The 13,547-nt window shown below is 52.3% G+C and overlaps 5 protein-coding genes across 5 annotated transcripts; 2 read left to right on the forward strand and 3 right to left on the reverse strand.

Annotated features, from left to right (window-relative positions):
• Positions 1 to 593: 593 nt before the first annotated feature.
• Positions 594 to 2,123, reverse strand: JCM6883_003469 (uncharacterized protein; the record flags this gene model as incomplete). The annotated part of the gene is made up of 4 exons (XM_076630175.1): positions 594 to 1,047; positions 1,112 to 1,284; positions 1,351 to 1,642; positions 1,711 to 2,123. 4 exons carry the CDS (start codon positions 2,121 to 2,123, stop codon positions 594 to 596), a joined length of 1,332 nt encoding a protein of 443 aa, XP_076489933.1.
• Positions 2,124 to 3,534: 1,411 nt separating this feature from the next.
• On the forward strand, positions 3,535 to 4,751 carry JCM6883_003470 (uncharacterized protein; the record flags this gene model as incomplete). The annotated part of the gene is made up of 7 exons (XM_076630176.1): positions 3,535 to 3,711; positions 3,914 to 4,010; positions 4,077 to 4,138; positions 4,211 to 4,393; positions 4,474 to 4,483; positions 4,575 to 4,653; positions 4,718 to 4,751. 7 exons carry the CDS (start codon positions 3,535 to 3,537, stop codon positions 4,749 to 4,751), a joined length of 642 nt encoding a protein of 213 aa, XP_076489934.1.
• Positions 4,752 to 5,515: 764 nt separating this feature from the next.
• Positions 5,516 to 7,472, forward strand: JCM6883_003471 (uncharacterized protein; the record flags this gene model as incomplete). Its single annotated transcript, XM_076630177.1, has 2 exons — positions 5,516 to 7,303; positions 7,374 to 7,472. The coding sequence occupies 2 exons, from the start codon at positions 5,516 to 5,518 to the stop codon at positions 7,470 to 7,472; spliced, it is 1,887 nt and encodes a 628-aa protein (XP_076489935.1).
• Positions 7,473 to 8,007: 535 nt separating this feature from the next.
• On the reverse strand, positions 8,008 to 11,390 carry JCM6883_003472 (uncharacterized protein; the record flags this gene model as incomplete). Its single annotated transcript, XM_076630178.1, has 3 exons — positions 8,008 to 8,245; positions 8,308 to 10,582; positions 10,640 to 11,390. The coding sequence occupies 3 exons, from the start codon at positions 11,388 to 11,390 to the stop codon at positions 8,008 to 8,010; spliced, it is 3,264 nt and encodes a 1,087-aa protein (XP_076489936.1).
• Positions 11,391 to 11,812: 422 nt separating this feature from the next.
• JCM6883_003473 (RlpA-like double-psi beta-barrel domain-containing protein) lies at positions 11,813 to 13,477 on the reverse strand (the record flags this gene model as incomplete). The annotated part of the gene is made up of 6 exons (XM_076630179.1): positions 11,813 to 12,132; positions 12,214 to 12,301; positions 12,386 to 12,456; positions 12,527 to 12,836; positions 12,901 to 13,257; positions 13,325 to 13,477. The coding sequence occupies 6 exons, from the start codon at positions 13,475 to 13,477 to the stop codon at positions 11,813 to 11,815; spliced, it is 1,299 nt and encodes a 432-aa protein (XP_076489937.1).
• Between the last annotated feature and the right edge of the window lie 70 nt (positions 13,478 to 13,547).

The raw sequence follows: 13,547 nt of genomic DNA on the forward strand, positions 1-13,547 counted from the left end.
CTTATCGCTACCAGCAGACGCCCGGACGCTCAAACGCAACTCATCTCTCGCGACTCCCCTTGACCAACTCGCCTTCAAGCTCCTCCATCTCCAATCGCGATCCTCATCTCCCAACCAACATGCAGGGACAGTATACTGAGCGGAATGGACTGGCTTGGCGGTTAAGTGGCCATAGGGTAGTGATCTTCGCTTCAAGCAGGCGAGCGAATGGACTACTCGCTCCCTCCCGAGTTCTCCTCCATGGAAGTTGTTATTTCTGCTCGAACGCTCCGCTCCGTTCGGTAGACTTCGACCCGGCGAGATCGCAGCAGCTTCGGTGCGCCTATTTGGAGCAAACTCAGGCTCATCTACGCTGAACCTCTTCTCCGGAAGTGTTTTCTTTCGCAAGACTCTCTCGTTCGTCTCCGCTTTCAACCACTCGTGATCATGACCCGCTACTGCTCCTACCCTGCGCCTCAGGAACGCATACTTCAAGACGAGGCGCTGCTTGGAAGACCGGGCTTAACGCCCAGTGAGGAGATTCGAAACCTTCGGAGATTTCTCTAAACGGCAAGCTCTCGAGTTTTGATACAGACACTACTTAATACATACTTCTAGGCGGGTGGTAAGAACAACGCCCACAAAACGATCGAAATCGTCCCCCAAACCACTGAATACCAAATCCATCTCTCTCCCCATCTCCTCATCTCCGTTCCATCTCGTGCGAGTACCAGATCTGCAGCGTACCACCAGACTACCGGATCGACTATACATAACCTCAATACGATCTGAACATGCGACGAAACAAGGAGGAGCAGAGTCGTTGCCGTATGGAGGTGGATGAACGGCAGTAAAGCCGGACTCAAGAACGGCCTCCTCTGGTCAGAGGAAGAACGAGGTGGTGGAGGTGAGGACGGGAAGAGGAAAGGCAGAGTTTTCGAGCGGACGAAACGAGGTTGGGAGGAATAATACGAATAGGAAGCGGAGAAGGAAAGGAGGAGGACCGGGGAAGCGAGGAGGAAATTGGGTAGCTGGAGGAGGGTCCAATAGCGAAAGGGACCGACGTTCCTATCAGCGTCGATGCCGAGTGAGTTTGCGATATGCAAAACGGAAAGAGAGGGAAGAGACGAACCAGTAATGACTTTGAATCCAACCGTAGCTGAATCCGAACGTTGAGGAACACCAGGGGCGGAGCAAGATTGGCGAAGAGCAGTGTTCGCGGTAGGCGTAAGCTTGGAATGCGAGGAAAGGAGAAGCTGAGATAAGAGAGAGGAACGAGGTGACAACGATGCCTTGAACGAGGCGCTACGAGATGCAAGCAATGTGAGCGATCGGTGCTCACGATCGAGAGAGAGACCAAGATGAGCTCACTCTGGGAGAGAACCGAGTTGCCGCGAAAGGTTTCTCCAAGATCCACCTCCAACCGAAGAACCCCAATCCCAACACAGCTCCTTGTGCTCGAAAGGTCGCTCCACACGCGAACATGATCGAAGAGAGAAAGTCCTGGTGCTGAATGAACGAGAGCATTCCGGCGAAAGTGAAGAGAGCTGAAAAGGGTTCGGTGTAGGGCACAGCGTGGAGGACTGCGCGGGCTGGAGCAAGGAGGAAGAGGATCGATGTGGCGAGAGAGTATTCCCGGCTTCTGAAGAGCTGGAAGGATAACCTAGTGCAAGTGTGGGAAGAGGGAGAGTGAGCAGAGACGAGGGAAAATGAAATCTCGAGAGAACTCACTTGTAAAGCAAGACCGCGGCCCCGGTCGTAGCCATCGTCGTCGAGACTATTCCAGTGAGTACCATATCCTCAAACGAGACCTCTTCTGCCCCTCTAACCCTCCGCAAGAGTTCACCTCCGAATCTCAGAATTCCTGGCAATCCCGGCGAGAACGCAAATCTCTGTTCCTTCGTGTATCCATCCTTCGCGATCTCGAGGAAGTATACAGTGTCCCATCGAACGAATGCCTCCCAATACGAGGGGAAGAGGGGGGAAGAGAGTTTGGTTGCGTCCGCGTCGAAGGAAGGGAGAAAACGATGAGTGACGAGGAGGAGGAGGGTTGTCGTAAAGCGAAGGATCAGCGAGATCGAGATGATAGATAGTATAGGGCGGTTCGAGAGCTGGGAGAGGCCATAGCGAGAGGAAGGGATCATTGAACAAACAGAAACGAGTGAACTCGCTCCTTGCTCTCCTTCTGTTCACTTCCTGCTGATCACGTTGCAGCATCTCGATACTCACCAGTACAATGGCGCGCACGAGGCAGCTTGCCCTCCGCCGACACTCTCTCCCGACTCATCGGATCTCTTCATCTCTCTCCAAATCAACTACTCGCCCTCCACTCCCAGCTCCACGACAAGGCTATTCAGTCATCAGGACAACGTCGTATAACTGGACGACTCTCTTTGAAGCTTCCCGACTCGACGAACTTCGATTCTTGGAAGACCTTTCCCCTCCCTTCGATCTATGACAAAGGCCACCTCTCTCTTCCCTCTCCCTGCCGCGACCGACTTCCAGACAGTCTCATAATTGTGATCACGCTCGGGTCCGAGGAATATGACCGGAGGGAGAAGGGGATCCGAGCACGTCAGAGAAGAGATCCTCACTTTGATTTCGTTTCTTGTTCCCCTTCCTCTCACTTGTTGTCTTCACTCTCGCGTGAGTCAAGCGACATCGGTATGTTTGGTCTCCCTGTTTTCACTTGATCTCTAGCTGATTGACTCTCAGCGCTCTACATCCTCGCAATCACTCTTTCACACCTACCTCGTGATAACGACGACACTATCGCCCTCTAGCTAGGTCGATCGATGTCTGGTGAACTGAGACGATTCGTACCTTGAGGCAGCTCAACCGGCGTCAACTTCGCTCGTACAGTCTTCCACATCTTCCTCCCGTCGTCGCAGAATACCCGTCTCAATTCCTTCCGTCCAAACTCTGATACTCCGCTCAGTCTTCGACAGATGTCTTGAAGAACGCACCTCCCGCTCGGAGTCGCTCAATGTGGGTTCGTAGTCGGTGCCTCGGATCGAGGTGTCTGGGTCGACTGCTCGACTTTACACAAGGTCGAGTTGGTGGTCCGATTCACCTTCTTCCGAGACGCTTACTTCGAGTTCAACATTTGATCACTCGTGGTCGGGAGGTGTTGCTCTTTCAGGGGGATCTGGTCGGGAAGTTGACGGGGAAATCAGATATTGGTCGGAGGGAGAGGGACGTTTCGGAGGATCCGATCATGATCCTTCGCGACCTGCAATATATTGGCCTCTCTATTCGTACCATTCAGCACTGTCAAATCGAGTGAAGCTGCTGTTGCGAGCTTGGGAGTTGCAAATCGAACGTCAGCCTTGCGAAACGGCAATTTTCGAGCGCAATTTTCGCGTCGAGTTCGTACGCCTGCGCTGTCAGTTACACTATATACAGCTCTCTAAGCAAGACCGGATCGTAGCGAGTCGATGAAACACGTCCGAACACCAATGTCCTTCGAGTTAGATGAGATTGTTGACCCTCGCTCTTCCCTTCAGTCCCGCTCTCCAGCCCTCGCCCAGACGTTCACTGAACCTCTTCGGAACCATGTCCCGCTCGACTCGATCAAGTTCGACATCCCTACAGGCCTTAATCGGGTTCATCTCGGCCGCTCTTCTTCCCCTCGCTTTCATCGGGCTCAACGTCACTCCAGCGCGAGCGGCAACTCAGGCAGATATCGTAGGGACTTGGTCAACGGGGAACGCGGCAGTATTAACGGGTCCGGTGAGTTGAGAATCCTTCGAGGAGGAACTCGCGTTCCTTCGATTCAATCTCGAGACTTGGCATCAAAGGGAGGGAACTGGGGTGGGTACTTACGGTCTATGAGCAATCAAAGAAGTCACAGGCATGAAGAATGGCGATCTATCAAGATGATCATTCGCCCGACTCGTCAATTACTGACTGCTTCTTGCTCTCTTCATTACAGTCATTCGGGAAACCTTTCAACAACTCGTTCAACTACCCGACAGTAGCAGGCTACTCGTTCTCGTTCACCGCGGACGGTTACTTTGAGCAAGCGCAGTGTGAGTTTCCTTCGTTCGCTCAACTTTCCCGCGCTAGCTAACAGGTCGTTCTCTTTTCGCGCTCAGTCACCTGGAGCTCGAACGCGACGCATCACAACTGTATCGAAGCCGTCGTGCTATGGCAACATGTGAGTTCGCCCTTAATCAACGTTGAAAGACAGAAAGTATTTAACGTTGCTCCTCCGGAACGGATTCACTAGGGCACCTACACAATCCACAGTAACGGCAGTCTCACGACGGATCCTTCGGTATTCCCCGGAGATGGAAAGATTCAAGTTCAAAACGCTTGTTCAGCGACGACGACCAATATTTATTATTACCAAGAGCCGGGGTTGTACGCAAACTTTATCGTAGACGACTGGAGAGGAAAGGACATGATGCGAGTGAGTTGAGGCAGCATTTACTTCTCAACGCCTCGTCGATAGAATACTGACTAAGAAGTAATTCACGTCTTCTCTCTCAGCTCGCTCAATGTAAGCTCGACTCTCTGGCTCTGACTATCGGTCGTTGTCCTCACGAAGGAGAACACTTGTGCTGACCTCCGTTTATTCTCGCCTGTCATAGTCGACGGACAACTCATGCCTCGAATGTTCCTCGTCGATCGAGATCCTTCAGGCTACATGTTCCCTACGGAATACATTACGTGAGTCCCTTGCCTCCTCTCTTTCCAGTCTATCCTACGATCCGCTCACTCCCTCTGACTGTAGAAACACCTCGACCGGAACCTTCGAGATTCACTAGTTTCATCTCTTTCTCGCTTGCTTTGCCAGCCACAGACCCTGCATGTTTATCCGTTTCTCACGCTCTTTATCCCTCTCTCCTCTTCGCAAGCACACCAGCAAACATTGTTTCATTTATCACCGTCTCTCGTATTCTCTCTTCTCGACTGCTGATGATAGATTTTGCACGACCAAGATACCCCCCTGTTTCTCATGTCTCGATCGATCTCGTACGTACGTCCGTCTACCTCGAAACGTTCGTCTTGGGCTGCGAACAGTCATCGGGAGACGAGAAAATGAGCTTGACGTGCGAAAAAACCGTTGCGTCAAAGCTGCGGCTGAATCCAGAAGAGTGCTCTTTCGAGATCGAAGCTTCGTCGTAGCAGAACTTGAGCTTGACACCCTTGTGAGTGTCGAGGAGACAGCACAGTGTATCACGATCGAGGGACAGATAAGAATAAGAGGCAGAGGGAAGGACTCGCGATTGCGAAGAATCTCCGAGCGACCGTTCGTTCGGTGTGAGACTTCGATTGAGTTTTGTTTCTCAGCGTTTTTTAGCCTCTTTCTCCTTCTTCTCACTCGCTTATCGCGCTCTCTCCACGCACCTCTCTGGTAGAGGACTCAACGATTCTAGGAGCGTTGCTGTGCTGCTGAAAGGTGAGCGTTTCTCTTCCTCTCCTCCCCACATCCCGAGAGAGGATTCGGAATCGCAAATCCGAAGAAACAGGTTGAAAGGCTGTGTCACGCTGACTCTCTCCTCCCTCTCTCTTCTCCCTAGCCAGCGGTATGACTTTGGCGATCTACTCCTCGATGAAACGTCTTCGATCTCCGACCTCATCGTCGTCCGGGTCAACCTCAAAATCCCAATCAAGTTTTGCTTCAAGTCAAGTTTCTTCCTCTTCTTCCTCGAGCACCTCGACTAGTTCTTTCCTCCCTGCTTCTCCACCTCTGAATCAAGTACGGAATCGACCAAGCAAGATTGGATATGCTGAACTTGGAGCAGATAAGGAGGAGGAGGAAAAGGAAAATTCGGACTCGATCCCTCTCCCAATCGAGTCGAACGTCGGAGGATTCTGTCTCGTAGAACGCGATCAGAACGTACTCGTAGAAGCTAGATCGTCGACCACGGATACGAGGAGGAAAGGATCGAGGGTATCAGCCGTCGAAGAAGACACATTTTCGAAACTGCCTCAACGTTTTGCGAACAATTTGAGGTTTTCCTCCGCACCGACTCTCTCCCCTCGATCATCTTATCTTACTACTCGCTCCAGCAACTCTCGCTCTCGCTCCCGTTCCCGCTCGAGGTCAAGGTCAAGATCAAGATCGCGTTCTCGAAATCGACAAAGCGCAACCGCCGCTTCTTCCTCTCGCTCGATCGTTGTTCCTACTCCCGCCTCTTCTCGTCGTCAAAGTCTCCCCTCGAGCTACGGTACCTCGATCTCGCGTCCCCCGTCAGCTCGTTCATTCGGCTCGAATATCAGAATTTGCGTCGATTCGAAAGGTCACAAAGTTTTCGCTCGTCGAGGATCGGACCCCCAAACTCCTCCAACTCCACCTCCTCAGTACGCCCGCCGTCGAGATGGAATCTTTGGCATTGGAGAGGATAGTGCCGAGGAAGAGGAGGGAAAACATGAGCTCGTCGAACGTCAAGGAAGAGCGAGAATTCGAACTGTCGACGCCGAAGTCGATCCTGGACTCGTGTCTTACCGAGCTCAGGCGGTTTCCCATCCTTCTCTACCACCTCTGTCGATTTCTCCTAGTTTCCCGTCATACTCTTCACCGGTCCACCTCCGTTCCCCTTCTGCTCCTCCCACGACACGCCGACGAGAACCACAGCCTATCAATACCTTCACGCCTCCTCCTCCCCTCGTACCTACTCCTACTTCTTCGTCTTTCGTGAGCTTCTCCTCGTCGTCTTCCTCGGATCCCGGTCGTCGTCGATCCGGAATCCTTCGTCGTGCAACTTCTTCGAAATCGACAGGCCGTCTCTCTCGCTCGACGAGTATCTACGTACCCAAGATGCAAGCTTCTTCTCCTCGCGACGCCGTTTCGCCAACTCGTCGACTCCCATCTCTCGAATTCGACGATTCTTCCTCTCCTACCCCTTCGATTTATCCTCTTACACCTCCTCTTTCTCCTTCTCTCAGCTGCGAATCGACCTCTACGGGATACTCGACTGATCCTCTCCTCAGCCCTCCGAGCATTTCTCTCGAACCGATTTACCCTTTCCCTGAGAACTATTCCATGGCCATGGCTTCTCCTCCACCTCTTCCTCGTCGACCTACCAGCGTCTCGTTCGATCTTCCCTGCTCACCTCTTAGTAAAGCTCAAGACGATTCGGTAGGACTCGGATTAACCAATCACGAATCTCGTCGTTCTCTTCAGAGACCCTCAGCTCCTCCCGTCTCGCTCAATCGTTATCGAAATCCTCACCAGCGTTCTTTCTCAGAGGGTTATCCTTCACCTCGTCGATTCGACCCATTCGTTCAGGGCCCACCGGTTCAACCGAGCGAGAGTCCAAAACCTATGGCGATTCTTGAGACTCAAGCTCAAATCCAGAAACTCAATCTCGTCGTACGTCTTCTTCCGTCTCTCTTGCCTTGCCCTCGTCATGGACCGAACTAATCGCTCTCTTCATCGATAGCTCGCGAATCCCGATCCACCGCCTCGTCGACCTCCAAAATCCCCAATGCGCAACCTCTCTTCCGCTAACTCCTTAGACTCGCTTCCGTCCCAATGTTGAGCAATCGAGCCCGCCTTTAACGGTGTAGCGTCGACTTCTCGTCTAGAATCCTACTTCGTCTTTTCGATTTCTTTACCTGCTGCGTTCCATTCCGCTCGTTTCGAGACTCTCTCCGACACAGACACTGTTCTATACTCTGTGTATCTTTAGTCTCAGTTGTCGGATTTGCATTTTCGTTGTTCTGTCGTTGTCCCCTACCATTTTTGTCTTTTCGTTGTAGTCGCTTAGTTTATGTCACTGTCTCACGTACTAGATGCAAGCTCTCGTTTTCGCCCTTCCCTCCTTGTGTGCAAGAACGAGAAGAGAGCTACGTTTGCGAAGGATAGTAACCAATGATTTGCTATGTGAAGCGAGATTAAGTTTTTGCTAGCTAGGGACGAAAGGGAATATTGTAGAGAAAAGGGGAAACGGGGATAATCAGGGTGAACGGTACAGATAAACAGAAAGAGAAAGGGAATATGTATTGGGTGAATATGTAGTTTGCGAAAGAAAATTAAGTTTGCGTGCGAAGAATCGAGAATCGAGAAATTTGTTTCTAGCCGAAAGCGTGGAATGCGAAGAGTCCATCTTCTCTACCGATCAATCCGTCCCCTCGAAGGACTTCCATCTTGCGAGCGTGCCAACCAACTTCTGAAGTGACGAGTCCGCGTTGAGAAGTGAGACGTTGCAGAGCTTGACGACGGGGATGATTGGATGGGAGATGAATAAGTTCGCGAGGTCGAGGATAGGCGGGATCACTCGAGAGACGCGAAATTGTAGCGGTGTCGACGTACCTACAAAAGGGAATACAATGAGTTGACGAAACGAAGGCAGGAGAGGAGAAGGAATAACTCACCAGCCGCGACGACCTTTACCTCGAATCGGTTTCCAATCTCCTGCACCTCCTTGGACCAACTCGAGACTCTTCTCGTCGAGTTCGACTACCCTCAAATTCGTCGCTCGCAAAGCGAGTAAGAATTGAGCTTCTTCAGGATTCGAGCTTGCCGGGAGAACACTCGCGCAAGTCGACAGGAGGATCGTATGGAGTTCCATGACGCTGATCGTAGGCTGACCGATTGCCGTACGTCGTCGAGAAGAGATGGTTTGACCGGCGTTCGAAGGACAAGAGTTTGAAAGATCGAGAACTTCGACGGATTGAGCTTTTGTCGAAAGGAAAGAAGCGACGGCGGCCATCGTGAGTTGTCGACAAGAGGCGAGACCGAGTTCGATGAGATGAGGTTGAGGAGGCATCATTTCCGTCAAGAGTTGATCGTTCATCGGAGTCGAAGAGAGGTCGACGGTGCGAAGTCGACCCGAAGTGAAAGCGGGAGAAACGGTGAGGATGAGTCGAAGTTCAGGTCGTTCGAGTGGTGAAGGGTATGTGCCATCACCGAAGAGCGACAGATCCGTCAATTCGCTCACGACTTCTCCCGCTCCCCAACTCTCGTGATCGTCGTCCGAGATTCCTGCCATCGTCGTCAAAGGAGGACAATCTCCACAGAACAATCCGAGGATCGCGGGTCCAGTGACGAGTCGACAACGAGCGAGACTCAACCCTTTGAGTCGCATCTTGCGTCCTCCGAGTCCGTTTTGACCAGCGAGCGCGAGACCTTTGAGGAGGATCGGAGAAGTGAGAGTTGAAGCGAGGTCGAGGTGAGTGAGGTAAGGGAAAGACAAGACGAAGGCGGTCAAGAGGTGAGACGGTAAGAGGGAAGAGGCGAGACCGAGTCGACGAAGGTGAGGGAAGAAAGTACGATTGAGAGTGCGATCTTCGAAGAATCCCATTCGGAACGAACGCATGCTCGGGGTTCGACCTCCAGCAGTCCAAGCGTCATCCTCGTCGTCTTCGTCCTCCTCCTGTTCTTCGTTGAGCGATAGTTGGTGCAAGAGAGCGGGACCTAATTTGTATTTCTTCACGAAGTCTCCCATCGCGGCGACAAAGACTCGACTGATACATCCACACAAGTCGAATCCACGGAGAGGTCTTACTTCGAGACTTCCTTCGAGGACTTGAACCATTCGTTTCGGAACGTCGTGGCGATGATGATCGTAACGACCCGAGACGGAAGCCGGAACCGACGAAGAACGTTCACTCGGAGCGATCGATCGAGACCTCAAGACGGGTTGAGGGTAGTGGAACGGGGCGGGTACGGAAGCGGAACGATTGTTGAGAGTCGAGATTGGTCCAACAGATCTTTCGAACCTTTGACGAGCTCGTTGACTTGGAGTCATCGGCATACCTCGATTTCTCCCGTACCGTTCACGACCACGATCCTCCTCGTCGTCGTCGGTCGTCGTGTCGTCTTCGCTACTATCCGTCACGATGCGAGGTGCGAACGCCGATCCGGAAGAACGACGCTGCAAGGTGGGAGCGCTTTTTCGACCAGATCTCCTACCAACGCCAACCGGAGTACGAGCTCCTCCGTCACTCATGACACTGTCGGCATCTGCTCCTCCTTCGTTGTCACTATCTTGCATCATCGTTTCGTCTTCTTCTGCGATGCTGCTCGAGATCGAACCTGAACGAGTCCTTCCGTCGACTGGGGAACGAGAGTGGGAAGATTGGAGGTGTCGATAGTGGAAAGGTTCGATGACGGGCGAGAGGGTCATGCCGTGAAGAGTCGCGGGAGAGGGGAAGATGTCGGTTCGATCAGATTCCGAAGACGAGGCGAAATCCGAGAGATCACTCTCGTGCATAAAGGCAGGTTCCTCTGGTTCTTCGTATTCTGCGAGGTAACCTCCCCGGAAGAGGAGTTCTTCGAGGACTTCGACCGTGATCGAGGAATCCATGTATTCAGTGAATCCGACTGCTTCGAGTCGACCGAGCGAAGGTTGCTTATTCTTTGTGCCTTCGTCGTAGCTGTCGAATGACGTGTGAGTAAATGAGTCGTCCTCCATAGCGTCGTCAGTATTCTTGACGAGAGGGAATTCGAGGTTTCGAGGACCGAGTCGGAATCCTCGAAGGAGGGTGAGGAGTCGTTCAGTCGTGACGAATCGCTCGTTCAACGACTGGTAGATCGTACGATTGAGACCGGTGGAACGGAAACGAGAGAAGTTGAGCGTCTTTGTGTGGAGGAGAGGAGAGTCGGCAGGTGCGAGATCGGGAAGAGCTTTCGGAGTCGGCAAATTCGCTGCGGAAGAAGGGATCAGTCAAGCTGCAACCGAGTAATAATCGTAGAGTAGCTTACTAGATCGAGGATCTCCTGACATCATGGCCCATCTTTCATCTTCATTCGGAGAAATGCTCATTCTCTCTCCCAAAACTCCTTCGATCCCCGAATTCCCTACTGCAGGAACTGGCGGTTGCATCTCCCATCCTAGTCCTGACCCTTCCTGCTTGAAGTTGAGTCCCAAACTCGTCTCGATCTGCGCAGAGTTGAGCCTCGCGTAGAGAGGTCGCTCATATTGAACTCTTCCACTGTATTCTTCCGCCGTCCTCAAGATGCTTTCGAACGACCTCGGAGTTCCAAACGATACTTTTCTCCACAGTGCTCTCGTAGCTTCTGCCCCCCAAGTCTTTCCAACGAGTGCCAATGCCGAAAGAGTTTCCTTCGCTTGATAATTCGGGGATTCGGCGAATCGAGGTGCCCCTCCCGGGTAAGGAGGGGGTCGTAATTCGAGGTAAGGATCAGGATCAGGGAATGACTGAGGAAGGGGGACTAGGGTGTACCAGAGATGGTGAACGATGAGGGCGATAATTTCAGGGGGAAAATCTCCTATTCTTCGGGTGTAGGTTGAAGTAGTTCTGTTGAACGAAGGTGCAGGCTCGAATGTCGGTGTATGGTTTCCATCTTGTCGAGGAGAAACGCGTCCGTGATCGTTGGGGGAAGGGGAAGAAGGATCGAGGGAAAGATGTTCGAGGATGGGCAGATGAGGGAGTTCTTTCGGGGGCGAAGTTGGTGTAGTTTGTGCAGTAGAACTGGCGGTCGGTGTGTCCATTCAATCGCCTCGGTCGTTTGAAGAGGGTGAGGAGAAAGGGAGAAAGAAGAGAGGGGGGGAAGGAGAGCGGGATGCCTTGGCTTTCACGAGTTCAGTTCAGATCCTACTTGATCACTGTTGACAGAGGCGGTGTACGATCGTATGGAGGGAGGGGAGAGAGCTCGGCCGAGCAGTCGACGAGGGGGAAGAAGAGAAGGGAAAGCTGCAAACTTTTGAACCTCTCTCTCACACTTTCCGCATGGGTGCATATCCAGACGAACCCGCGAGATCGCAAGGCGTGAATGAGAACGAGCCTTGAATGACAAGCAAGAACGAACGGATCTCTAGATAAATTGAAAAGGTAAAATGAATGAAACTCTTTCGCTCAGCTCTCCTCCGAATCGCCCTTAGCTAATCTCCTGCGCCTATTGAGCCCAGCTACCCTAGGGAGTGAGCTCTTGAGTCGTGTCTTGAGCGGCTCCATCCTTCCCGCCAGCTTGATCCGCTTCAACCGATTCCAAGTCTGAATTCGAAACTTGCGTCGAATTCGTCGACGGCGACGAAGCAGGTTGAGGACGAGCTTGACCCGTTACTTGCGCAACCGGTGCTTCACTCTTTAACGTGTTCTCGGGTCGGTCTTCCTTTGGCGTCCACCACCATTGAGCGAGAGTCGTTCCGAGTTTCATGTTTTGCGTCAATGCCCAAAACGTTGCCCTCGATAGAACGACGTTGTTTCCTGTACAGTCAGAACAGACACCTTCGACTAAGAAGGACCGTTGTACGATAGTCAGCGCTTGAAGTCTGCGTGTAATAAGCTCGAGCGACCAGAAAGGAAAAACTCAACTCGTTGCCTTGGTGTACGAGTTCGTCTCGAGTTGATAGAGCGAGATCCACTTTCCACAGACTGAGGATACCGAATTCGGATTTCCATACTGTGAGGAGAGGAAGCATCCAGAGAACCCCGTCAGTGCTGAGCTCGAGATCGAAGAAGGGGAGAATAAGGAAAGGCAGCTCACGAGTTCCTGGCTGACTCTGACGACGTAGTCCCCATCGTTCGGATTGCTGCCACAAGGCGTCACAATGTCCTCTACAAGGTCGCGGATCATAGACAAAGGATCAACTTTGAACCAACGATTTTCGTGAGGCGGCTGACTGACCATCGTTGAACCAGGTGATTTGAGCGAAGAACGTGCTCGCACTATCTTCCGCAGTCGACGTCGACGTCGGGGCGGGACGAACGCTCGAAGAGTTGACAGGCTTGACGATCGCAGTAGATGCGGGAGTTAGCTGGAGAGAGGTCGTTGGCAGGGTGTTATTCGAGGCGGGCAACGTCGTGAGCGGCTTCGAGGACGAAGAAGGCAAGACGTTCGAGATTGAAGAGTTGAGAGAACTTGAAGTCGAGTTGGATGAGGAGCTTGAGGATGAGCCCTTGTTTTCCGATTCGGCTTTGTCAGGTTTCGAGCGAAGCTGCGGACAACAATGCGGTTTCAGTGTCGAGCTTGTCATGACTCTAAAACGACTGCTTGCTCACCCAGAACCAGTACACGGCCAGAAGAATCAACAGAAGAAGAATCGCGGCGAGTCCAACCCAAAGCCAAATTTTCTTGTTGTTGCCCTTGTTCTTCTCCTTTCCTCCCGAATTCTTCGTCTTCTTCGTGGTGTCTTGATCCTGTCCGTTTTCGTCATCTGTATATTCTCCGCTCGGATCTTGTCCCGAAGAGACGGCGTCAGACTTTGTTCCACCTTTTTCAGCAGTCGAATAGTCGTCGCCTCCCATTCCTGTATCGCCGTACTTGTCATCGCCAAGAGACTGATCCATCCCGTACTGGTCGTCATCATCGCCGGCGACCGGAGCGTAAGTCTGACTGTCGGATTTCGAGCGAGACGGCTGGACACATCGATCGATCAACGAAGTCAGCTCAATACGAAGAGGTGGAAGACAACGATAGACTTACACCAGATCTCATCACCCAGGTCTTTTTCTCCTGCCTCTCCGTCTGTCTTGGTTCTTCTTCCTCTTCGAGATCACTCAGTTCTTCATGCGAATCGAATGAGCTAGTTTCACTGCTGTCATCGAGTGAGTCTCTTCGACTGCGCTGTTGGCTCATAGTCAAGTGGCACCTTGAGGAAAAGAGAAGCAGACAGAGTCGGGATCCCCCCTCAGAGCCTGCGATGGGA

Source organism: Sporobolomyces salmoneus (assembly GCF_050403485.1).
Source record: "Sporobolomyces salmoneus JCM6883 DNA, S_salmoneus_JCM6883_v1_ctg8, whole genome shotgun sequence".
Classification (NCBI taxonomy): Eukaryota; Fungi; Basidiomycota; class Microbotryomycetes; order Sporidiobolales; family Sporidiobolaceae; genus Sporobolomyces; species Sporobolomyces salmoneus.